Source organism: Amblyomma maculatum, chromosome 1 (assembly GCF_055883805.1).
Source record: "Amblyomma maculatum isolate TAMU_Amacu chromosome 1, ASM5588380v1, whole genome shotgun sequence".
Lineage (NCBI taxonomy): Eukaryota > Metazoa > Arthropoda > Arachnida > Ixodida > Ixodidae > Amblyomma > Amblyomma maculatum.
Window position 1 is genome coordinate 119,979,647 of NC_139344.1, and position 24,581 is coordinate 120,004,227.

General features: G+C 43.5%; 1 protein-coding gene across 4 annotated transcripts in view; it reads right to left on the reverse strand.

The window, feature by feature from the left end:
- Nucleotides 1–1,075: 1,075 nt before the first annotated feature.
- Nucleotides 1,076–24,581, reverse strand: part of LOC146203723 (protein phosphatase Mn(2+)-dependent 1K-like) — a 122,688-nt gene continuing 99,182 nt past the window's right edge. For 3 of the 4 annotated variants that reach the window (XM_084588896.1, XM_084588895.1, XM_084588893.1), the window contains 3 exons: nucleotides 24,379–24,542; nucleotides 13,548–13,697; nucleotides 1,076–2,583 (listed from right to left, as the gene is read on the reverse strand). In XM_084588896.1, the coding sequence (XP_084445022.1) occupies nucleotides 2,317–2,583; nucleotides 13,548–13,697; nucleotides 24,379–24,542 (581 nt within the window). In that variant the 3' untranslated portion in view covers nucleotides 1,076–2,316. Of the gene's footprint in view, nucleotides 2,584–11,817; nucleotides 11,870–13,547; nucleotides 13,698–24,378; nucleotides 24,543–24,581 lie in introns of all 4 variants that reach the window. The other variant, XM_084588894.1, reaches the window with a different exon arrangement.

A 24,581-nucleotide genomic window follows, 5' to 3' on the forward strand; every position in this document is an offset into this window, starting at 1 on the left:
TTTATAGATCCCACCAAGTGCGACTGATCCCGTTAGGATTTCTGCGACACTGCTACATCTGCAGCAAGCCACTGTTTTGAGGAGATTAAAAGTCTATACTCTCAGCACTCTACACACAACCTGCATGCAAAGGCTTGAATGGTTCATTTGTAGCAAAGACACAGCTCACAAAATTCAAGATAGCCGACTAAAAATTTTGACACTAAAAAAGGTGTGAAGAAAACTCAAGCAACACCAGAATCACTAGTCAAAAGAATTGTGAAAAACAAAAAGCATCAGTACTTGTCCCAACCAGCCCGACTGATTTAATAGCTTTATTAGTAGTGACCAGGACAAGTTGCAAAGCTTTGTCTAATTTAAACAGAAAAATAGTCACATTTAGTTTTTTCTAATGTCAGTTTTGCAATGCATAGATGCCTACCAAAATCAGCTCAGTAAATCGCCTGGAACTGCTACTTCCCCATGCCTGAAAAATAGTGGTGCGCAGTATATGTTGCGGCTCCACTTTGTTCTAAGCAAGCAACATAGTTCCAGTGATTGAGTGCAGAAATCTTATACAAGTGGGCTGTCATTACACACATTCAAAAAAAAAAATCCAAGAGAAGCAATCTGTACAGAAAGCTTAAGTTATTTTAAAGGCCATACATCAAGTTCACTAGTTTTTTGTACTCACACATATATACACACAAAAAATTTACACATGTAACGTTTGACTGCCACAACAGCAGGAAATATATTTGTTCATTTAGATCTCTTCAACACAACAACCTTAAAATCTCGGTTTGAAAGCATCCTACACTTCGCACATACTTTAAAATTAAGGTGGGATGAGATTTTTGTATAAAAAAAATTGACTGCTGTATTTTGCAATTCCTAGTAGAGTGTTTCCTTACATTTTAGAAAATATATATCGCAGATTTTAAAGATGCTTTTCAGAGCATTTTTTCATGGTGACAAAGAGTGAAAATGTGGTGGTATTCAGAGGCTTTCTTTGCATCTTTTTTTGTTGTGAAAAAAAAAAAAATTCCCTTTTTAGATTTCCCAACCTACTAATAAAGCGTCTTCAACTTTGAGAAAATATATTATACTTGGGTATTAGTGACTTCACTTATTTTTTTTTATCCTTTTTAATGGTTACACAAAATAGAATGAGGTTTTATCTGCATTTTTCTCAAAACAGAGTTTTAGGAAGTTTACATACCTTTTTCTTGCAAACAAAACTTTCCCACAAATATCAATGAATATCTTTTACATGAGCACAACTAGAATAAATAGCATAAGCCAATTTTCACTTTCCTGTCAAAAAAAAAATATGTAGTGAGGGGCAATTTATTAGCACATTGGAAGAAAAAATATAAACTTTGCTTAAATAATTCTAACCATGGATATGTAGCATAACCATTCCTATTGTCATACTAATTTTCAGGACTTTGCGTCCAGTACACTTTCAGAAAAAGCAGATGAGTGTAAGAAAATAAATATACATTAAAACAGTACTAGGTAAATTTACATCGAGTTTTGAGGTCTAATGCAAGCTGCATTCATTTAGAAAACTGCTAGCAGGCTTCATAGCCATAGCTTTTATTATGACTATTCTACAGCTACTCTCATCATGGTGGTTCAGTGGTTACGGCATTCAACTGCTGTACCCTAGAATGCGGGATCGAATCCTGGCCACGGTGACCACTTTTCGATGGGGGTGAAAAGCAAGGCCCCTGTGTGAACTTCCGGACCCCTTTCTATGAAGTCTCTCATAGCCTTAATCGCTTCGGGACATTACCCTACAAACAAACCAACAATCTACAGCCAATTTTCGAAAACCATTTTCAAAATCTCATCCCACCTTATCGTTATCAGCCAACAAAACTGCTGCCAGGATACTGCTGCCTACTGCACAATCATCAAGACCCAGTAGGTTTGTATGTGTCATGTCTAATTATTTTTTTTTTTTTATTCCACAAAGTGAGTGTACATAGTCTTGTGCGTTTTTTAATAGGGTATTTACCATGCCTTCAACTCTCTTTTTAGGACTCACAGTAAGTAAGTAGAATGAAGTTGCCATGCTAAAGCATGTCCAACCTCTGCCAACTGCCAACTTCTTTTCCTCCTTTTTTTGCGGCAGAGATGTAATAGTGGCTAAATAGATGACTGGTACCACTAGGCATGAAGGAAAGGATTACAACTTGTGCCAGGAGAAGACTGCAAGCAGCTTGTGCATCTTAGGACAAACACCAATAAGACAAGGCCATTCATTCTCGCATGCTTTATGAAAATATAATTTCATTTCACAGGCAACTCCCATGGCAACACTAGCCACTAAAATCTCCGGCTAAACTGCAGCTGCCGACCAAAGCTATTGGCCACGCCACCACTATTTCGATACTTTCCCCAGGCACCAAAAGGCATGACGACTGCAGTAGCATTGTCCTGTGATGCAAAGTGCATGGCCTGATCAGTGACAAAGCCTGCTGCCTCAGATGGAGAACTGCAGCTATTGATGGCGTCCACAATCTCCTGGTCAGACATGGCGCAATTCACACCATCCGTAGTAAGAATCGTGAAAGCATCCTTGCCGTGCTTAACCTGGGAAAAAAAATAGTAACACAATGTAAATTTGAGGACAATGTGCAAGCTTTTCTAAGAAACCATGTATTGCACCAATCGAAAATGTAATAGTCAAAACCTGTGTGGTACAAAGTCATTTTCCACACTTCTAAACTAAGAGGAGACTGACCGTAAATACAAGCTGATCTCCTACGCTGTGCGGAAAATTGCATCAGCAATGCGCATGGCAGGACTTTTCACAAATATGTGGCTGCTCAGCACTGAGGGCAAGTCATGTACTGTAATCATCTCCAATTAGTCCCATGCCAGCACCACATTGGTGCCACGGAACCAATGTTTCCCTGCAGCCATACAAAAAGCCCCAACAGAACAGAAACTCAGTGGGACAAACAGCAGTGACAGACACTCCTGCTGCCAATGAGAAAGCCAAGGTAACAATGCACCGTGCACTGATGGCAGATAGCCACAGGCAACAATGGCAATCCACTTAAAAACACACCACCAGCCATGCCATGATAAACCTATGCTCAAATGCCATGGTTAATGATGTAATGATGTGCAACTGCTCAATGATAGAGCAGAAGTGAGCCTCTGTACAGTTGTGGTTTGCTGGTGAGGGCAGTGGAAATGCATCGCTCCATAAGCTTATGCATTCATATTACAGCGGAACAATGCTGACAATTTCGTTTTGCATATAGTACTTGAAATTGTGAGCGATAAAAACCTTCTACAGAGTTATCCTGTATTATGCAATAGCACTAGGAGTGCTACGAAGGCACACCCTGTCTGGTGTTGGCACCCGGCAGCGGTGTGATGATTCACCTGTTAATCAAGGCAGGTTGCAGGTGGGTTTTAGGGGAATTTTCTTTTCCTCGTCGCAACTATGGTAGGCATACAGTGAAAGAAATCCCCCTCTCCATTTTTACGGAAAAGGTCAAAGTAATAATGGCTTACCAAAAATGAAACAAAGAAGCAATTAACAAATAAAAATTGAATATAATGGGATCAAGATTGGAACAGCTGGGTGAGTGAAACAAATATGCTCTACCTCGATAGCATTTTTGTTTCTCTCATCCATCTGTTCCAATCTTTGTTTGTTTTTTTTCTTACTTATTATGCTTGTGTATAAAATGATTTCCTAGAAAATACATCAAAAATATTGGAAAGTTCTGATCTTAGAATCTGCTTAGCCAAAAATAATAGATGTGCAAACACGCCATCGGGTATACAGGGGCACGTGACATGAACTGAAATGCAGTAGTGTGCACTGTGACTTTGCTACAATGGCTGGGCATGAAAGGGTGAAGCATCCAAAAATGATACCCTTGTATACGATCGGTTCCCATCACAGGAATGTGCCACAAATGCTATGACAGTGTGCCACTTCAGCAGTTGCAAGCATAGGTCGGCAAAATCACGTGTGCTCACTCAGGCTCACTCAGAAAAATTTAGCCCATCTGCGGACTTGCTCTCACTCAGACTCACAAGGCCCGGACTCACTCACAGTCATGAACTCAAACTCACACAAGCTGGCGACTCACTCGGGCTCATTCAGACTCATGAACTCAAACTCACGCATGATGACGATTCACTCGGGCTCACACAGACTCATAACTAATCTGGGCTCACTCACTCATCTTGACTCACTCATTTTTGACTCGCGACTCACTGCACTCACTCACTTCGACTCACAACTCATCTGAACTCAGACTCATCACGGACTCACTCATTTCAACTCACTACTCATCTGAACTCACTCATCTTGACTCACTCACTTCGACTCATCTGAACTCAGATTCATCTGAACTCAGACTCATCTGGACTCACTCATTTCAACTCACGACCCATTTGAGCTGACTCATTTCAACTCATCGGGACTCACTCATCATAGACTCACTTATTTCCACTCTCGACAAGCAACGAGTGACGGTCCTAAAGGTTGTATAGGTAGGCGGAAGGCTGTACAGAGAAAAATGCGGGAAATAAATAGAAAAAAATGTGTGACATTACATGATTAGACTGTTTTCTTCAGTAATGGATGAGTTGAAAGGTTACAGGAAAAGGAAAAATATGGTAGGGATTATCTCTTTTAAGCTAATTATAGTGTGAAAGCTTGGTCTTTTTAGCTATAGCACGGGCCAAATGTTTGATATGGCTATGGCCAATTTGGTGGTTGCCGTCTTGTCGGGCACAGTTGGTTGGATACCAATCATAAAGGTGAAACTTCGAAGGCGGCCTGGGCCAAATTCTGGAAATGGTCATGCCCAACCTATAAAGTTGGGCATGACCATTTCCAGAATTTGGCGCAGACCGCCTTCGAAGTTTCATAAAGTAACCATAGTGTCGAGGATGGTCAATGCAATTAGGAACTGATCACTCTTGATGTAAATTGGCCAAAATCAAATTTCGATGGTTGGTAAACCGTATGACCCAAACCAAAATTTGGAGGTCACTGTCGTGTTTGTCGTAATCGAATTATGTTGTCCGTTCATTTTGGTCCGAAATCGGCTCAGGTCAATGGGTGAGGGCAGCAAGTTTGAGGGTGGGCCCGGTCAAATTTGGAGGTCACCATCTTGTTCGCCATAGTCTATTAAATTGGACAGATTTTTGCCCAAATCAGTTGAGGTCAAATTTCGGCGGTGTGTGGGCAAAATATAAGGCGGCCCTGGAGGTCACCATCGTGGTCGCCGTCGGCGAATTATGCTGGACAGGTTTTGGACCAAATCGACCAAAGCAAAATTTCAGCTATACCGGAATGCATTTAAATTACCCACGTATGAGCCACATATTTGTGACCTCCTCAAACAGCCTACCCAATTAGAGCAATGGCACACAAAAAGAAATATCGGACAAGATCCTTGGTCTGTGGTGGTGAGCCTGTGACTTCTTTCGCAATAAGAAAGAACATTAAAAATGTGGTTACACAATGGTCTCTTCGAACTTAGCCTGATATTATTAGCTATGCACGGCTAGCCTAGCTCGTTCGCATCGCTGTGCACCAATGAGCAACTAACCCGGAAAATCATTTGCGAGATATTCCACAGTAAACAAACAGCAAAGGAAGAACTATATAGCCACCGCAATACAACACACCGAGAACAAATGTTCGATTAACCTGCATTAATCGCTACAGTCAGCACTATAGCCAAACGGGCGAGTTGGTGGAACATATTGGATGGAAAAACAGCACAAAAGACGAACACCGCCCGTTTGGGTATAGTGTTGAACTTCATTTCTTCTACTTCGGGCTCTATTATTTGTCCTCACCCCCATCTGGATAACTCGGCCGTTTTGGCTTCGCTAATAGCTGTATGTGTGTGCAAAGCTCGTGTTGCATCGTGGTATGCAAGGCAAGGCCTGTGTGCACCGGATCTTCAGGTGATGTGTGGATTCCTACAGCCGTGCAAGGGTCATACCCACCGCATGTGCAAGATCTTGTCATTTGAGTGGTGGCATCAAAGTCAATTCTTCAAGGACCGTCTTAGGGTTGCTTGTGAGCAATACGGAGGATATCACGGCCACCCACATATGTTCCGGGACTGGTGTGCAACGTCTGGATAGTATATGAAGTTCCTGTGGGCCACGGTCAGACTACAACTACCAACAAGGACGAGAACTGCGCCACAGCCAGGAAAGGTGATCATTCTGGGTGAAACACCAGTTCCAAAAAGGCACCAGGGTCTTCTAGAAATGGAACCGAAGTTCTGCATGCAGCTGCATCTGCGAAAAGAGGAGAAGATGACGCTCGCCCGGTCAATTTCTCGTCTTGCACAGGATGTGTTCCAACCGAGATGTGTTGAGGAGTGTACGGCAGTTTTGTCAACCACTCAGGTTGAGAACTATAGGCAGGGATACGGTTCTCTGTTTAAGTTCCTGCATTCGAACAATTTGAGGCTGATGACAGCTGATAAAGAAGGTTGTTTCATGATCCTACCGAAAACCTGTTTTCTTCTAAGGCGATGGAAGCGGTGCAGAAGAATTTTGTCCCCGTTTCGGCAAAACCAGGAAAGGAAAAAGGCAGAGCTCTGCGCTTGTTGGAACGTTTGAACCTGGAACGTCTTAAAGTAGGTGTCAATAAGGCGAAAGGCCTGAATTTGAACATTTTCTTTTCAGCAGACGCACAAAGAAGGCATGCCGTTTCGAGCTGTTGTGATGGAGAGGAGTACATGGCAGTATGAAATTTCAGGGTATCTGCAGACACATTTGGCGTCGTTGACTATTAATGACTCATTCAGAGTTCGGAACTCTGAGGCTGTGGTAAATTTTCTTCGGCATGATAATCCAAGGTCGTGCACGGTGTTCAGTGTAGATGTGGTAGATTTGTTTTATTCTCTTCCCCATAATGAATTGATGAATGCTGCTTTAAAATGTATAACGCTGTATAATGATGAAGAACAGTTTATTAGACAGTGTGGTATTTCTGTATCTAGCTTCCTCGAGTTGCTCTTTTTGTACCTGAAGGCTATGTTCGTTGAATGAGAAGGAAAGTTCTATACCCAAAGAGCGGGTGTTTGCATCGGATCTAGGGTAGCACCTGTGTCAATTGATATTTTTTTGTCCTTCGTTGATCATGGCATTGAAAATCACATATCGGGCATGGCACTGCGCATTTTTCGTTATGTTAATGACTTCCTAAGTTTTGTTGAAAAAACTAACTGTTCAAGGTGCATGACTGATATACTTAAATTGTTTAAAGAAAATGCTCTTGGTCTAACCTTCACCACTGAGGTCACCAGTGATAGTAAGCTACAGTTTTTGGATCTGCGTTTAACTGTTGAGACGGGCCATATCTGCTGGGAATACCTACCTAGGGCAGAGAAACCATTGTTAAATTTTAAATCGCATCACTCTAAGATAGTAAAAACAGGAATTGTGGTCTCATCTCTGATGTCTGCTTTATCAACATCTTGTGAGCATAGGGTAATCGGCAGCTTCAATGACCACACTGGAAGACTCAAGGCATCTGGCTACCCAGATGATGTTTTATTGTTGGATTGCAACAAGATAGCCAAAAAGCTTAGAAGTCCAGCCTTGGTGCCTGGTGCGAAAAAAGGAAAGGAAAGGAAAAAGTTTGCCAATCTGCCTTACACACACCGCCTGTCACGCAAAACGATATGGCATAGAGGTTGTTTTTTCTGCACCTAAAGAGATTAAATGTGTTTGTGCTATTTTGGAGAGAAAAGCTGAGCATCAGAACGAACATGAACCAACATGTGGGGTTAAGCATGAAACAAAGTATGTGCCGTGTGCTGAAGGTGTAGTCTACAAAATCCCACTGTCATGTGGACAAGTGTACATTGGGCAGACGGGGCGGTGCATTAATACACGTTTGAAAGAGCATGCAAAAAACTTAAGACGCTAACAAATCTACTAATCTCGTTGACCACGTCCGTGACTGCGAATCTTGTTATCCTTCACTGCACTATTCTGATATCCTCTATAAGCACCCGGCCTGCTTAACACGCGAGATAATGGAGGCCTACCACACGAGGAAAAAATACTAGGTTGTGCATTAGTAAGCCATCCATTTTTCTTAAGGAATGGGGTCGCTCTCATAGTAAACAGAAGAATGGGCAAAGCAGTGCTAGGGTACAACCCCAAAAACGACCGAATGATTTCACTTCGGATCCAAGGTCACCCTTTCAACATAACAGTTATCCAAGTCTATGCACCGACCACTACTGCTGAAGAAGCTGACGTTGAGAGATTTTATGCGGACCTACAATGCCTTTTAGACCGCACCCCATCATCAGACGTCGTTTTTCTCATAGGAGATTGGAATGCCAAGGTAGGGAGTGAAGAAATATCCGGAATTACAGGCAAGTTCGGTCTTGGTGAGCCAAATGAAGCTGGGCAGAGGCTAGTAGAGTTTTGTCAAGAAAACAACCTGACCATAGCGAATACTCATTTTCAACAGCACAAGAGGCGCCTGTACACATGGACTTCACCGGACGGTCTGTACAGGAATCAGATCGATTATATTATTTGCCGGCAGAGATGGAGAAGCGCTATACAAGCAGTAAAAACAAGGCCTGGGGCCGATTGTGGCACCGATCATCAGCTTCTTGTTGCCAAGATTAAGCTTCGATTGAGGAAAACGCAGGAAACTAGAAGGCCTTTCAGGTATAATCTGGATCAAGTTCCATTAGAATATGCTGTGGAAGTGAGGAATCGATTTCAAGAATCAGATCTAGAAGACAAAGAGCCCGAAGAGATGTGGTCTGATGTTCGTGATATAATACAAGAAGTTGCTACTAAGGTAGTTCCAAAGCAAAAGAAATGCAAGAAAGCAAACTGGTTATCTGAAGAGGCTTTGCAAATAGCTGAGGAAAGGAGGATGGCAAAAGTTATGGGGGAAAAAGAAAGATACAAGGTTCTCAATGCGGATTTTCAGAAAATAGCAAGGAGAGATAAGAATGCCTTCTTGAACATACAGTGCCAAGCAGTTGAGGACAACAGCCAATTAAGGAACACAAGAGCTCTGTATAAGACAATCAAAGATATCAAAGGAAACTTCTGTGCTAAGATGGGCGTGATAAAGGACAAACGAGGCAAGGACCTCACTGAAGCCGCAGAGATAAAGAAGAGGTGGCAGGAATACACAGAAGAACTGTACAAGAAGGACTCGAATGTGCAAACCCAACATAAGACGGTTGTGATAACTGATCTTGAGCCGGGCATCCTGAAGAGTGAAGTTGAATGGGCCTTAGCCAGCCTTGCTAAGAACAAAGCTAGCGGAATTGATAGCATTCCAGCTGAGTTGCTTCAAAACCTCAACCATGACGCTGTTAACATTCTGCATACATTATGTCAGAAGATTTGGACAACCCTGCAGTGGCCACAGGATTGGAGGAGGTCAGTTTACATCCCCATTCCAAAGAAAGGCAGTGCCAAGGATTGTTCCAACTACCGCACGATCGCGCTTATTTCGCATGCTAGCAAGGTGATGTTGAAAATCCTCCAAGGTAGGCTGCAGCAGTATGTGGATCGGGAGCTTCCGGACGTGCAAGCTGGGTTTCGCAAGGGCAGAGGAACTAGAGACCAAGTTGCCAACCTTCGCTGGATCATGGAAAAAGCAAGAGAGTTCCAGAAACCCATCTACTTCTGCTTTATTGATTATGCGAAAGCGTTTGACTGCGTAGATCACAGCAGATTGTGGCAAGCTCTCCAAGAGATGGGAGTTCCAATTCACCTCATCTGTCTCCTCAGGAACCTGTATGAAGGGCAAGAGGCCACAGTCAGAACTGGACATGGTCTTACTGATTGGTTTCCGATTGAGAAAGGAGTGAGGCAAGGCTGCATACTGTCGCCCTGCCTATTTAACCTATATGCAGAGTGCATCATGAGGAAGGCCGGTCTGGACGAGTCTTCAGCTGGAGTGAAGATTGCTGGAAAACGTATCAACAACCTTAGATATGCGGATGATACCACTTTAATTGCAGAAAGTGAAGCGGAACTCAAGAGACTTCTGATGCGCGTACAAGAAGAGAGTGAGAAGTTTGGGCTTAAACTGAACATTAAAAAGACAAAGATTATGGCGTCTTGCCCTATCAAGTCCTGGAGCATCAAGGGACAAGAAGTGGAAGCAGTGACAGATTTTCTCTTCTTGGGCTCCAAGATTACCTCGGAAGGAGACTGCAGCCATGAAATTAGGAGACGCCTGCTTCTGGGAAAGAGAGCAATGGTTAGCCTTGACCGCCTAGTAAAGAGCAGAGACATTAGTCTGCCAACCAAGATCCGTATAACTCGTGCTATGGTCTTTCCAGTTGTGATGTATGGATGCGAGAGTTGGACTGTGAAAAAGGCTGACCGCCGAAGAATTGACGCGTTTGAATTGTGGTGCTGGCGAAGACTCTTGAGAGTTCCTTGGACTGCCAGAAGATCAAATCAGTCAATATTGTCGACCATAAACCCTGACTGCTCATTGGAGGGTCAAATTCTAAAGTTAAAGCTCAGCTACTTTGGTCATCTGATGAGAAGAGAGGAGTCGCTGGAGAAAGATTTGATGTTGGGAAAGGTTGAGGGTTGCCGGAGAAGGGGTAGGCAGCGAACGCGATGGTTAGATGGCATCCTCGAGGCACTGCAGATGAAGTTATGTGATGTTAGGAAGATAGTGAGAGACCGGAAAGCGTGGCGTGACATGGTCAATAGGGTCACGAAGAGTCGGACACGACTGAACGACTGAACTGAACTGAACTTTCTTAATGAAAGTGAGATTGCGTGCCTGCATCCTATGTAGCAACAAGTGTTTGTGCTTCTCCTTTTTTCATATATGTTGTTTCCTCTTTGAATATTATTTCAGTTGTGAGTCAGCGCTCGTCTTGTGTTTCTTTGCTGTGGTGTTCGTCGTTTGCGCTGTTTTTCCATCCAATATGCTACAGTCAAAATAATTGCGTAACAAAGCACAACGAAATTGCTCTACATCATCAGCTCACCAAGAAGCTTATTCATTATTAGAATTACACAGATAATTCGAGTCTGCTAGGATCTAATTAGCGATTTGTGCCCATTACTCCCTCAATCCCCCCACTTCAGATCATAATTCTTCAACCTCTGTCCAAGAATTCATTTGATTTCATAGGAACTTTCTAGGTCGGACTCGGCAAGACTCAGATCATAATCTGAATGCGAGTCAGGACTCACTCACGACTCAGATCATGATCTAAATGTGAGTCCGGACTCACTCACGACTCAGATCATGATCTGAGTGTGAGTCCGGGCTCACTCATGACCCAGATCATGATCTGGGTATGAGTCCGAACTAACTCACGACTCAGATCATGATCTGAATGTGAGTGAATCCGGATTCACTCACAACTCAGATCATGATCTGAATGCGAGTCCAGACTCACTCACGACTCAGATCATGATCTGAGTGTGAGCCTGAGTGAGCCCGAGTGAGTCGACTCATCAGTGAGCCCGCCGACCTATGGTTGCAAGAAAGAGAAGTATTTGAAAACAACAAGGAAGAGATAAACAAGGCTACTTTTGGCACTGCTGTCAACAGACAGGATGTGCCGCGAAGTTACTTTTGCGTTGAGGACCATTAGAAGAAGGGCTGTTTAGACCATGAGCCAAGAAATGTCAATCAACATGTTTCTGAAGTGAAAGCGTTAATTTATGCCTTTGCATCTCATTCATCAGTTACAATTCTTTGAAACCTTAGTGCTCTGGATCATACATTGTAATGAGAATTATGTGTTTTTACTCCTTTTTTTCCAAAATCTATCAGTGAGGCTCCACTGTACTTGCCATTTTCTCCCACTGAAGCACGGCCAATGCTGACTGGACTGAAACAAATAAACTGGAAGTACAAATCATGCAAGAATTCAGTTGCCGTAAAATCCTGAGATATTCCACCTAAGACAGAGCCAAATAAGTAAAAATAAGAAGTTACCTATCAATGCGCAACCAAAAAAGGGCACTAGAAAATATGACAGCCTGTCTAAAAATATTACCTTAGAAAAGTGAAGTTTGCAAAATCAGCAGTCCCAGATATAATTCCATCCAACTGACATATGCAGGTGCAAGTTATGAACACAACAATCATGGCAAGTATAGCTGTCACCAGAATAACATGGAGCATTCAGGAATAATCAATGCCACCTCTGTGTTACTCAGTGAAGATTAGAAGATTTGCAAAAAATATGAAAGTAAGTTTCAGTGAAATGGCCGCTTATCATTGCAGTAAACCTCACAAAATCCTTTACACAACACATAAGAACTGTCAAAACAATTGAGGCCAAATCTGCACACACTGTATACAGGACCTTGAATATTTGAGGCCCGGGTTTTAAAAAAGTCCTATGTGAAACCTACTGCACTATTCGAGCTGAAATAATGTTCACAAATAATGTTCACAAATAATGAAACAATGTTCACTGAATAGCTCCTTGTAGGTTGTGACACAATGGTGCACTGACTGGCAAATGATACTTATGAAAAAAAATCAGCTGTGTTAAGAATAAGAAAACGAGAACATTCACATTTCCAATATAGTATAATATATAACACCCTACTGACTGCAGTTCACAAATACAAATATTTTGGAGTGACTCTACCCGATGACTCATATAAATATTGTCACATCTAGCGCCCTAAAACGACTATTATTCCTTAAAAGACGCCTTCGACAGGCACTGTTTGATACAAAATTATTAGCCCACAGTATGCTCATCAGCTCCACACTAGAGTACACTAGCATAACTTGACTCCCGTTTACTAAAGAACACATTCACAAACTAGAGCGAGTGCAAAGGAAGGCAGTAAGATTCATCTTCAATAAATGCAAATTAACAGATTCTCCAACTGAGCTACTGAAGAACACTAACATTCTAATTCTCGAAAGCAGAGCCAAATTAGTGCATTTAGAGTTCACGTATCAGCTAATTCCCAAGCAGGTAAACACAGATACTTGAGGTACCTTAGCTATAATACAACAAGGACCACAAGGCATAAGCATTCACCAACACTCACCGGACAGCCATTTCATATTGACTACTTCAAATTTTCATATTTTCCACGAGCCATTAGTGAATGAAATAGCCTAGATCCATCAATTCTTAACAGTCCACCACTTGATAGCTTTGTTTCAGTGCTTGTGAATCATATATAAGAAACATCAATACAAAAACCAATGCCACTGTTATTTTTATTTGCTTGGAGTTTTGTCTGTGATCTAGTTATCTTTTTCTGTTTTCCTCAAATTGTATAACTAATATGAATATATTCATCTGTAAACCCATTCTCCTTTTTTGCACTTTATTACTCAATTGTTCAAACCACTACAAGTTACTGCTGCCATTAACTTGTTGCCAAACCTGGCCCATTCAAATGTACTACTACATGTACTTGACAATCTTATATGTGCCCTCCTGTAATAATCGCGGATGGGATTGTCAGTATCTGTAAATAAATAAATAAATAAAATAGGTACCCCTAGCTGGTATGAAAGCACAACATATGCGGGACCTGCTTCTCACCTCCATAGATCTGACATCAGGTAGAGCGATGACTCCGTACGGCTTGAGGTCTAAATCCCCCAAGCTTCTTGTCATTGCAAGGCGTCCATTCACAAGATGACGTCCATGACTGTCTGAGATGAGCCTGCCACCAGACATTTTAATTCTTTCCTAAAAAGGCAGAGTTATCACAAGGAAACCAATGTCATAAGCAACATATCAGAAATTGCACTCAGATATAATGAAATATGAAAGGCAGAAGGCAGACAGTGCCATCTAAAATCTGAACCCGGATGCAGTTCAAATACTGCATAAGAAAAATGAGTGCAACAGAAGTAGTAGGAACAGATGTCGTTGCCTGCTGAAAATTTTTACAGTGCATGATTGTGTAATATCAACTGCCAGAAAAGAAAAAAAAAATAGTGTTATCTAGATTGCAAAAGACACAGAAGCATGACCACCATATCCGCTTAGTAGCACAAAAAGAAAAAAAGTCGCTTCTTAATGTTCGCAGCCGCCATACCTTATGCTACGCCGCGCGTACAGCGCCGCAATAATAAACTCTCGCAAAAAGAGAGAGAGAAAGATCTGTCGCTTTTTAACGTCCGCAGGTGCCATAGCCACGTCAATCTCCGCGCGCAGAGGGTTCCCAACACACGCTGGAGACGTCCGACGTTCTGTTTGAAAACGGGCTGAGCTGGCTTGGCGCCTACGTAGCGCGTGCTACTGCGAACGAAGGCCGGGAGAGAGGAAGGAGAGAGATAGCTCGGCAAAAAATGCTTCGCTCTATCCCGTTTTCCACCTCTCGTTCCCACCGGTTCTCTCTGGTTCATTCATGCACATGGCTTGCAAACGTCACGTGCTGCACGTGCTGGCGCGCGGGAAACGATAACCGCAGATGAGCGCGCCTTTAGGGAATAGGCTTCCAAAGCACCGTCGAGCGGCACTGCTGCTCCTGACAGGGAGCGCCATCTCTGATAGAAACATAGAAACTGGGCATACACGCGGCGGCACCACCTAGGCATCCCGTGCAAGTTTTCTCCTTTCGCTCGCTTCCGCGCACGTGCAGACGTCTCCTGCTGCTTTGTCGCGCGGACAGAAAAGCACCCACTGGACGCCGCCGGCTCAGCTCGCTGCCTTCACGCCGTGCGCCGTGCGCTTTCTCTCGCACGAGCACGCGCCTTGATGCGCCCCCGCAGGCGCACCGTGACATGCCACCTGCATTCCGTCTTGATTGGGAAACCTGACGCGTATTTTCATGAAGGATACTTAATTATAGGCGGGAAATTTATTCACGTCTGCACTGTAGAGCAGATAATAGACGGGGATGAGTAAATATTGATTGTGAATGCGTCCCACGTTTAGCAAAAACGTAGGAAGTGCATCTCGAGGTAAGTCTGCTATGTAATTATATTGTCGTATATAATATGTTTAAAAACTGCTAAAGTATCATCAGTACAGTGAAATAAAGTGGCCCGCTCATTGACCATCGTTTTGGCCTGTAGCATGCGATCTAAATATGGATTTGATTTTTATTATTATGGCGTTACCAAAGGAAGTCTTGCAGTAGAAGAATAAGTATATAGTCCGAAGGAGGTGTTTCTTCACAGACAAGAACGCTAGCAATCTCATAAGCACGTGCGTGCTCCGTGCGCTGCAAGCGACATAACTGGCTCGCTGGCTTGGAAGGCAGGTGAAATCCAAGCTTGTACTACATTGTGTTTTATTTCGGTTCTTATTAAATGGTTGTGCTTCATTTGTGATATTTGGTTTGCACTCACGAACCCTGTGACGCGAATGGGATGCTCTGTGCGAGTAGTGTCAGTCGTGCCATAGCTAGGATGACTTTTGTACGGCACTTCCGACATATCTTCATTAAAATAATAATAATAATAATAATTGGTTCCCTTATTGGCCAATTTGCGAAAATCTGTAAAAGCGTCTCAGCAAGGCATGTTTTCCAACGCCGCTCCCACCCCCGAAAAAAAAAAAAGGCCTCGTTCCTAGATATTTTCTTGGTCAATCTAAAAATGAAAAGGCAGCTGTGGACACTTAGGGCACATTCACACACCAGTCTCGATCGTGGACGTCGCATCTGTTGATTTGGTTGCTTTCAGAGCATTCACAAAGCAGGGAGAGAGCACACAAAATCGGCAAAACTAGACACGCGGGGAGCAAAGAGCAGGATAATCTTCCCTCTTTACTTTTTATGCATGGTGTTAAACCACTACTTTTTTTGATGCCTCTCCAAGCAGTCTTTGTCAACTGTCAACATTTCTGAGTTTATGAAGAAAGGGGAAATTGGCTCTTTTCGTTTCCACAATGAGCGCGAGACTTCTCAGAACGTTGTCATGCGGTTGGAAAACAGGTCTTATGGACACGCTTCCAAAGGTACCTGCAAAGTTTCACATGTGAGCCTCGTCTTTTGGTGCTTCGCCTACTGTTGTGGCTTCACATGACACAATGCTACTTAGTACATCCGTTTCGCATCAACGGAAGCCTTTTTGTATCGCCAAATAACCTCCAGGCACAACGCGATCACCGCGCGTGCACAGGCAGCTAGCGAAGCGTCTGCTCCGGCGAAGCCCCATCGTTTCACATTTCGCCACCACGCCAGGAATGCAGCGCTGCCGTTGCGCGGCGAAACTTGAGCTTGTGTTCCCTATGGGCGCGACGCTGCCCCAGACCAGCCGTCGCCGAACTGTCCCCTCTCATTCCTTCCGCGCGTGGCTTGAAAACGTCACGCGGCAGACGGCCGAGGGTGATGCGATCGCCTTTGGGGAAGGCACACTTTCCAGTGCGTGGTGCGGAGTTCGATATATCGAACGACCGTTGAAACTGAGTTCGATATATGACGCGGCTTTCCTATACTTTTACATGGGATTTTCAAGGGGATATTCAGTGAGTTCGATATAACCAAAATTCTATATATCCGGTTTCGACTGTATACATTACTGCACCAAAATAAAGGGATACTAAAGGGGACTACTAAGACCGACAGGTAAGAAGTGTGCAATAGCAAATATGTCATTTCTACTAAAAGCAGAGATTTGATAGGCCAGAATACTGCATGAAGCCGAGGTGCACGTAGCGACATCTCTCACAGATTTCTGCAGTTGCACCTGGTGAGGTGAATTCTTCGCTGGCCACAGCTGATTTATCACTTTTTTGGACTGCGCTATTTCACCATCACTGGGCAAGCACTGTCAAATATGAGTAACACAGCACAGCAAACATAGCGGACAGCATGAACAGCATCATAATTAAAACAGCACAAACTGTACGAAGGATATAAAGACGAAGCACGCACACACAAAAACTGAGCCTTTCACCTTGTGTTCTATGCACTCAGCCTGCATGTCACTGTTGTAACAGCAAGTTTAGAACCACAAACTCTCAACGGCCTTCATGACGCAGCACCTCTTATTAGCCTGCATTACGCCTGTGTTTGTTAAATAGTATTTAGCAATACTATTTTAATATAGCCAATTATTTGTAATATCCACATGCATTACATCCATGTTCAACTATATAGGCTAATGTAGAAAACCACAAAGAAACAGACAAACATGCCCAAACACAAACAGTGCACAAGCCATAATGATCCAAAAGATTTTTTTTAAATGTACGGTGCAGATAGTGAGGATAACACTAAGACAATACCATCAATACTGGCTAACTGCATTTACTGGTAGAAATGAAGTGCAGGAATGCAAAGAATTTCTATACGGAAGTAGTGAAGCATCAAGACCAACCACAAATTCCATAGTTTTTGTTGTGTTAGCAATAGTGTGAGTGTTCATCACACTTTATTGAAAGCAAGCCAAATTCAAAATTCATGACAAGTCGTACAGCAAGGGCACACATTTTATACTGCTGTTGCATAGGCAATCGTAATGCATACTGAGGTCCATCAAAATGTTTTAGGTCTATCCAGATGAACCATGGCAATTTCAATGATCCTTCAGTAGGATTCATGTAAACTGATAGATGGTGCAAGTGCAGCAACAGCTATTAAAGGCACGAAATGAGGCTGTAAACCATTAGCCATCCGTTTAAGTGAGTCCCGTTTTTAATTGAAAATTACTCGAGGAAAGCTATTCAAATAACTCATAGTTCGGCTCAATCTACAGACAGCGACTGCAGAGCAGCAATGAACAATGATATGCACTTCATTTCAGAAGCATTCATTCATTGCTGGCAAAAATGCCAAAGACCAGTGATCATCCAGGTAGTCTTCGTCATGTTGACAACTGCTACCATTGCGGTGTTTCAGCTACACTTGTCATTTTCGATCATCAGAGTGTGTGCTAAGAGTTGGAAACAAACGAAACAGAGATAGAGTGCATAATGAAAGCAGCACTGGCTTGTTGACATCACAAAGTCTGTGAAGCTGTCATTTTCACTACTAAACAAATATCAGTTGGTGAACAAGGTAGCACAGTTTGAAATCTTATAAATTACGATTTAAAAAATTATTCTTTGTTTATCTTTATCTGTCATGTTTTATTCGATGTACCATGAGTGCAAGGCTGTTTTGAAGGGCCCCCGAGTCTCTGGTGGCTATTTGTGAATCTCCACAAAGTTAATTCCCAGTTCAATGTACACTGAAAACTGTTGGGGGGAACCGGATGGTCCCTATTCCATTAGATGACAAGCAAGTCAATAGGCACAGAAGCTGCCCGTGTGCCATGGGAGCACTTCTAAGTTGCACCTAACTTACTGCAGTCATGGTCACTACAGACCGTTTACAGAGAGCAGGTCCACTCTCCCCAACAGGTGAAGCCACAAGGACGGCGGTCATTTCTGGCTTTTGGAATGCATTTGCACGCAGTGCAGACTGCTGCACAGCTTGTGTAAGAATGTCGACTGACTTTTAAACACCATTGCTTTGGTGTGAGTGTCACCTCTTGTCGAAGTAATCTGCGAGGAAAGTAATGCTAATGTTCTCATGGTTTACTGGCAGATAATTAGATGACACTTTCTACACATGGTGCACACCATGACCTAGGCTGCCATTTTTCTCGAATGTTTATCACGAGTTGATATTTCTCTCGGGGTGAAGCGAGTGCCTGCGAGTTGTAAGGAAAGGACTATCATAAACCTCACACGCCAGCTCATTTCAGCACCAGCAGTAGCTGCGGAAATGAGAGAATGACCCTGATGTTTTCACAGGAGTTATATATTGTGTCTTTGTAGTACTGCAGGGTTACTTTTGTAGGATATTAAAAAGTATCTCTAAGAGGGAAAGTCACTGTGTGCATGTCAGTGAACCTGCTTATTAGACAAGCACTGATGCAATATGTGTAATAATTGCTGCTTTTATCAAACTAATGCACAGATCAATGGTAAATTCTAGCACAATAAGATTTTTTGCATTTCTGTTTGTTTTTGATAGCTACAACCGCGGGTGTTGAACTCCGGTACAGTTTTCAGTCCAACTTTCGCCCGAGCGCAGGTGAAAGTCCCAGAGCACCTGATTTGGCCTTTAAGCTGCATAATAACCTTTTGAAGCCAGGACGTTTACAGGAGGTAAAATAATATCTTATCAATTGTAAGGATTACCAGCACGTCCATAATCAGCAGTAAATATTGCGCACAATGCTAAGTGGTGAACATTCATAATATGTAAACCAGCATGGTCTGATCATGCTTCCGCCCTTTGTGCAAAAAAATTGAAAGGAAATACTTCAGGCAATAATAGGCTTGAAATCTATTCAGTTTTATAGTAAACTATGTTCTCCACAGAGAGCGTTAGAGAAGGAATTGATAAGAAGAAAACGTGCCGACGACTAACGGGCTTGTCGACACGTTCTAGTCAATGCAGGCAGTCGGACGGCCACAGTAAATGAACTACATGGTTAAATGAATAATTTTGTAGCACCTACACACACTATGCACATTCAGATGAAGTTTCTGTGCAATCTGCCAGCTCGCCGTCCTCAGCTAGAGCGGGTACGCAGCACCTTGCAGCCGAGCGCCACTGCACTGCCAGCCGTCGAAACCAGAAGGCCCAAAGGGTGGCGATGGCAGAAGGGTCACGTGACCAAATATGGCAGCGCCCATGCCACGGTGTAAGAATATTTAGGTGGGGAAACAGCACGGGCGAGGCACTGGACGCAAGTTTCCAGATAAAGTACCAGCCACGCTCCTCCAAACCAGGCCGCTGATCGCAGCGTCAGTGTCGATGTAGCAGTGAATCTTCACTGGAAGAAAAAAACACATACAGTCGAACCCGGATATATCGAACTCGAAGGGGATCGCGAAATAGTTCGATACATCGATAATTCGATATACAAAACTCGGCTTGTGACGGCACTTACGATGCCAAAAGACGATACCGTATTTGTCGCGTAATCAACCCACTCACATAATGAACCCACCCTGCACTTTTGCACCGAGAATTTGAAAAAAAAAAAAAAAGCGTTAAGGCCAGCTCGCTCACATGCAAGCTGAGCGATCTCAGCGACGAGTGGCAGCGACAGAGCGAAAAATTTCAAACTTGTTGAAACTGCGTCCCTCTCTCGCTGCTTGAGCCACTGCGGCAGCTCTAAACAAGGTTTCTGTGTTGCGGCGGCAGCAGAAATCGCGAGCGTTTTCGCTTGCATGTCGATAGCGCGCGTCACTTCGTTTCAGTCGTCTCATCCACAGCTCATTTCTTGGCAGCGTGCCAAGATGCTGCGCAGCGATAACTTCGGGGCGCATTTATCTTTTGATGGCTCCTGGGGTGGCGAGGAGGGAACTTGGCAGAGTGCCCGTGATGGCTTGATTGCACGTACTAGCCTGGTTCGATTTATCACGCCGCGCTTGGGGCGGGCGTCATGATCGCAGCAGCTGACCGCGTGCTTTCATTGATTCATACATGCAAAAATAAACGACTCCCGCAAAAAAACTGCCGCTTCTTAACGTCTGAACAGCACAACGATAAAAAAGGATTACTCGCAAAAAAAAAAAAAAAAAGGAAAAAAAAAGAGAGAAAGAGAGCTGCCGCTTTTTAACGTCCGCAGGCACCATAGCCACCTCAGCCGCCGCGCGCAGAGGGTTCGCAACACATGCTGGAGAAAGCGTCGACGCCTGTCTGAAGACGGGCTGAGCTGGCTTAGCGCGTGCTGGAGGAGAGAGCTCGGCAAAAGGATGGGCACACCCACGCACATGGCTTGGAAACATCATGTGTTGGCACGGGGAAAACGATAACTGCAGATGCGCGCGCCTTTGGGGAATGGGCGCGGCGCTGCCCAGACCAGCCGTCGCCGAACTGTCCCTTCTCATTCTTTCCGCACGTGGCTTGAAAACGGCACGTGGCAAACGGCCAAGGGTGATGCGATCGTTTTTGGGGAAGGCACACTTTCCAGTGTGTGGTGCGGAGTTCGATATATCGAACGACGGGTGAAATTAAGTTCGATATATGACGCAGCTTTCCTATACTTTTACATGGAATTTTTAAGGGGATATTCCGTGAGTTCGATATAACCAAAATTCGATATGTCCGGGTTCAATATAACCGGGTTCAACTGTACATCGACGACGCCGTTGCGATAGCAACCTGCTGATATCGCGCGGCGCGTTTCTCCTGCGTGAGCCATTTGCGTGGCCCGAACTGTTTCCCCGTCGTCGCCAGAAGCATCACCGTAGCACTTTATTCTTAAGCTGTGCCCACTGCATCACTCCAGAAGCGAAGTCCAGAATAATTTATTGGCTTGTCAATACTATTGACGTAATTTATTCCTAACAACGAAGTGAAGAAAAGGTTGAAGTTGCCCATTATGTTTAAATATCGGGGAGTGAGTACTACATTACTCAACCATTAAGTCATCGTTATTGAATTGAAGGCGCCGGGGGAAGCAGTTTTCTCACTTTGGATAGCGTAAAGAGAGCAGGGAAAGCGAATCCTGCGTTCGGTTGAGCGAATGGGAGAAAAATATAAAAATTCATAGGGTATTCGTAACCAATTAATGAAGGAAATGCAACAGCGCCCTGTACCGCTTCGTGCAAGCTGAGCGGAAGAATGGAATAAGCAAGCGAAGAAAAGTACGGACGAGTTATGTGTACGAAAACCGGAAGAAATGCTGCCGTGATTTAAGGCTTTTTTGCCTCAAGCAATCTCAACTGCCTTAAATATTTGCACGAATACCGACTGCACGAACGGCTACACAATCTATGTTCATCAACTGATTTATATGCGGCTTTGGCGCACCAGATCATATTACTGTTCGCCAATCTCTAACGTAGATTAAAAAAAGCTGTTGACCGTAATTTCACCTCTATTGTTTTGTATTGAATAAATTATACTCGGTGTTCTTTCTCCATTGTTGTGAAATTTTCTTCCCCTCTGTACTGTACCCAATACCCTGAGAATAAAAGAACAAGGGAAAGGAAAAAAGAAGCTAACAGAAGTAATGGTAAAGAGGAAGTGAGGGGGGGGGGGGGGGGGGGGCAATTCAGTGGGAGCTGGCAGAATCCAGTTAGAGGACCTCTAATTTAGGGAAGGAATAAAGTAAGGAGCAAACAGATTACTGGGCCAATACATACAAGCACAGCAAGCCTCCTTTGAGTACAGAATTATCGGGACATGCATCGTACCTAATGCAGTGAGCTAAGAAGTATTGTATCAACAGCTGCTCGGCTAACTGCTCGCTGTGCTACTATTAATGTGCTAAATCAACACCCATGCAAACACATCTTGCTCTCAATCTTCAAACCCTTTAATTAAATTAAAATTGTGAAAATACTGGATAACTGTCATCATTGCACTTGTTCCCCTGCGTTCCTCAGTGTATGATTTAACATAAGAGAGGAATGACGTTCATGACACATAGCAAATATTATGAACATTCTCTCTAAAATTAAGGATGGCAATCAGTGAGCTAAATGCTCAAAGCAAGTTAAATTCATGTCATTGAGTCCCCGCTCAAGAATCTGAAGCATTCAACAAAGTTGGTCAGCTCAGATCTAGAGCAAAATCTGATACAGTACTCAGAAAGGCAAAGAAAATTCAGTTCAGTAACCAAGAAGTTGGAACTGACAATCCAATACCAGCATACATAAGTGAGCAACTCTGCCCTGCTTTAAAGGAAGCTGATTGGCATGGCTGTCAAACAGCAAAATCTTCATGAGGCAAAGTATAGGTTCGACCGTGGCGCAAATAACTCGTGAGCATAACTTTGAGAAACTGCATCATACGGTACTGCCCTCCCTGGTCGGTATTTGCGAGTAATTATCAATGACTATAACTTCATAGCAGCAGAAAATATTTCCCTCTCATTCCTACCAGTCCTCTGTTTTGTATGGTGACCCACAAGAACTTCTGGTAAATAAAGTTCAGTGTTCAATTTACATTCCGATGCTCTATATCTGTGTGCCTGTGTATGGGTGCATGTGTGTGCACGAGTGTTTTTCAGACTTTGACACAAACATCAATTTCAATTTCACACAGTATTGTTGGGCATTTTAAATACTTTAAGTGCTCCTCAAACATATTCACAGCAGGAAGCAACCTTAAAGAGTGGAGTTCTGCAAGAGTGTAAAGTTTATTATTTGCTATAAATGATACAAGGTGCATGAACAGAATGCCCCTATCACAGCTGCTATTCCAGTTCTAAGCCACTGTAAGCACATGCACACCTTCCTTCCTGAGCTACATCCATGCATGACTGGGAGTTGAAAAGCCTCGTGTGGAGATGCTGGGTGCTCTGCTGGCAGTAAAATGGACTCAGTCGCAGAAATTAAAGGGGGCTTGAGATAATATTTACGGTAATATTCTAATGCAACAAATCCACAGCGGTGGCCTTTGCAAGTATTTGAGTCCCATTTGAAAACTCTTAGCGACAGCTTGCAAGAGATTAGGGTGACATCTCACTGTGCATTTGTAACCAGCCCCATCCCGCTGGTGTCAAATGGGTTTTCTGGGTGCTCTTCCTCGTTGGACGCCTCAAAGTGACGCGGGTGGGACAGATTGCAGTAGGACGCTGTCGCTTTATTATGTAGTAGCGTATTAGACTCGAGCAGAAAAAAGCTGTCGCCGCAACCTGGCATTGCACCAACAGTCACCAAACATGTCGGGAAAAAACTTCTCGATTGATCGAGAGAGCCATGACATCACAACCATATAACCGATCACATGGAAATGTTCAAAGCTAATGAATTGGGGGAGGGTCCAAATGAAGCAAAAGTTGGTGAGAAGCTTTCCCTAATGGGGGTATTTCAGAAAATAGATGTGATAAATCAAAATAAGTTTGTTGCCATTGGGATTCGAGCCCGGGCTTTTGTTGGTACTAGGCGTGTTAAAGGGGCACCTAATGAACACGTTGTGTAGCATACAAATAAAAACATTCAAAATAATAAAAATAAAAACGAAGTAAGAAGAAAAAATCCGTCACTCTCGTGTCAACTCATAGGCACAGCATAAGCTTCTCCCAAGTTGCCGTTCCTTATTCTTGCACGCCGGCATGAACCGAGTAGAGGGGTACAGAAGGAGCACCATTTCTTATTGCTGACATCTTCAGTGCTGGTGAAGCTAGATTAAAAATTCTTGCACTGCGGAGAAGGGAATTATCGAATACCAACTGTTTGTGTGCATTTTCTAGTTTTAGAAAATAGCTCTTCGTGGTCCTTTTAAAGCTGTTTAAAAAAAAAGGAATAACCACTTCACCCCTTATTGAAATAACTTAGCAACAGAGAACGCCTGAGACACCCTGTTCTTTACTCTGGGTATCATTCTCCGAGAGTGTGAAGCAAACTTATCGTACTTATGCGTTATGAAACCATAGTGCTATGATAGCATACAATGAAGTAAGCAAAGTTGATGTCTTGCTGCAGCTATGAAATGACAAGTCATTTAGACAGGTATACCCACCTCTTCCAGCTTGAGGCCAGCAGTGTGGTCAGTGGTAAGGCGGCGCGACTCTCCACTGCGGCAGAGCAGGGCGCGGCTATCCCCTACGTGGGCCACATAGAGTTCAGTGCTGCTCCTCAGAAGGCACACAGTGGCAGTTGTCCCAGAGGAGGCCTCCTCACCATCTGGCCATCAGGAGCCAAAGAAAACATCAGCATTATGCA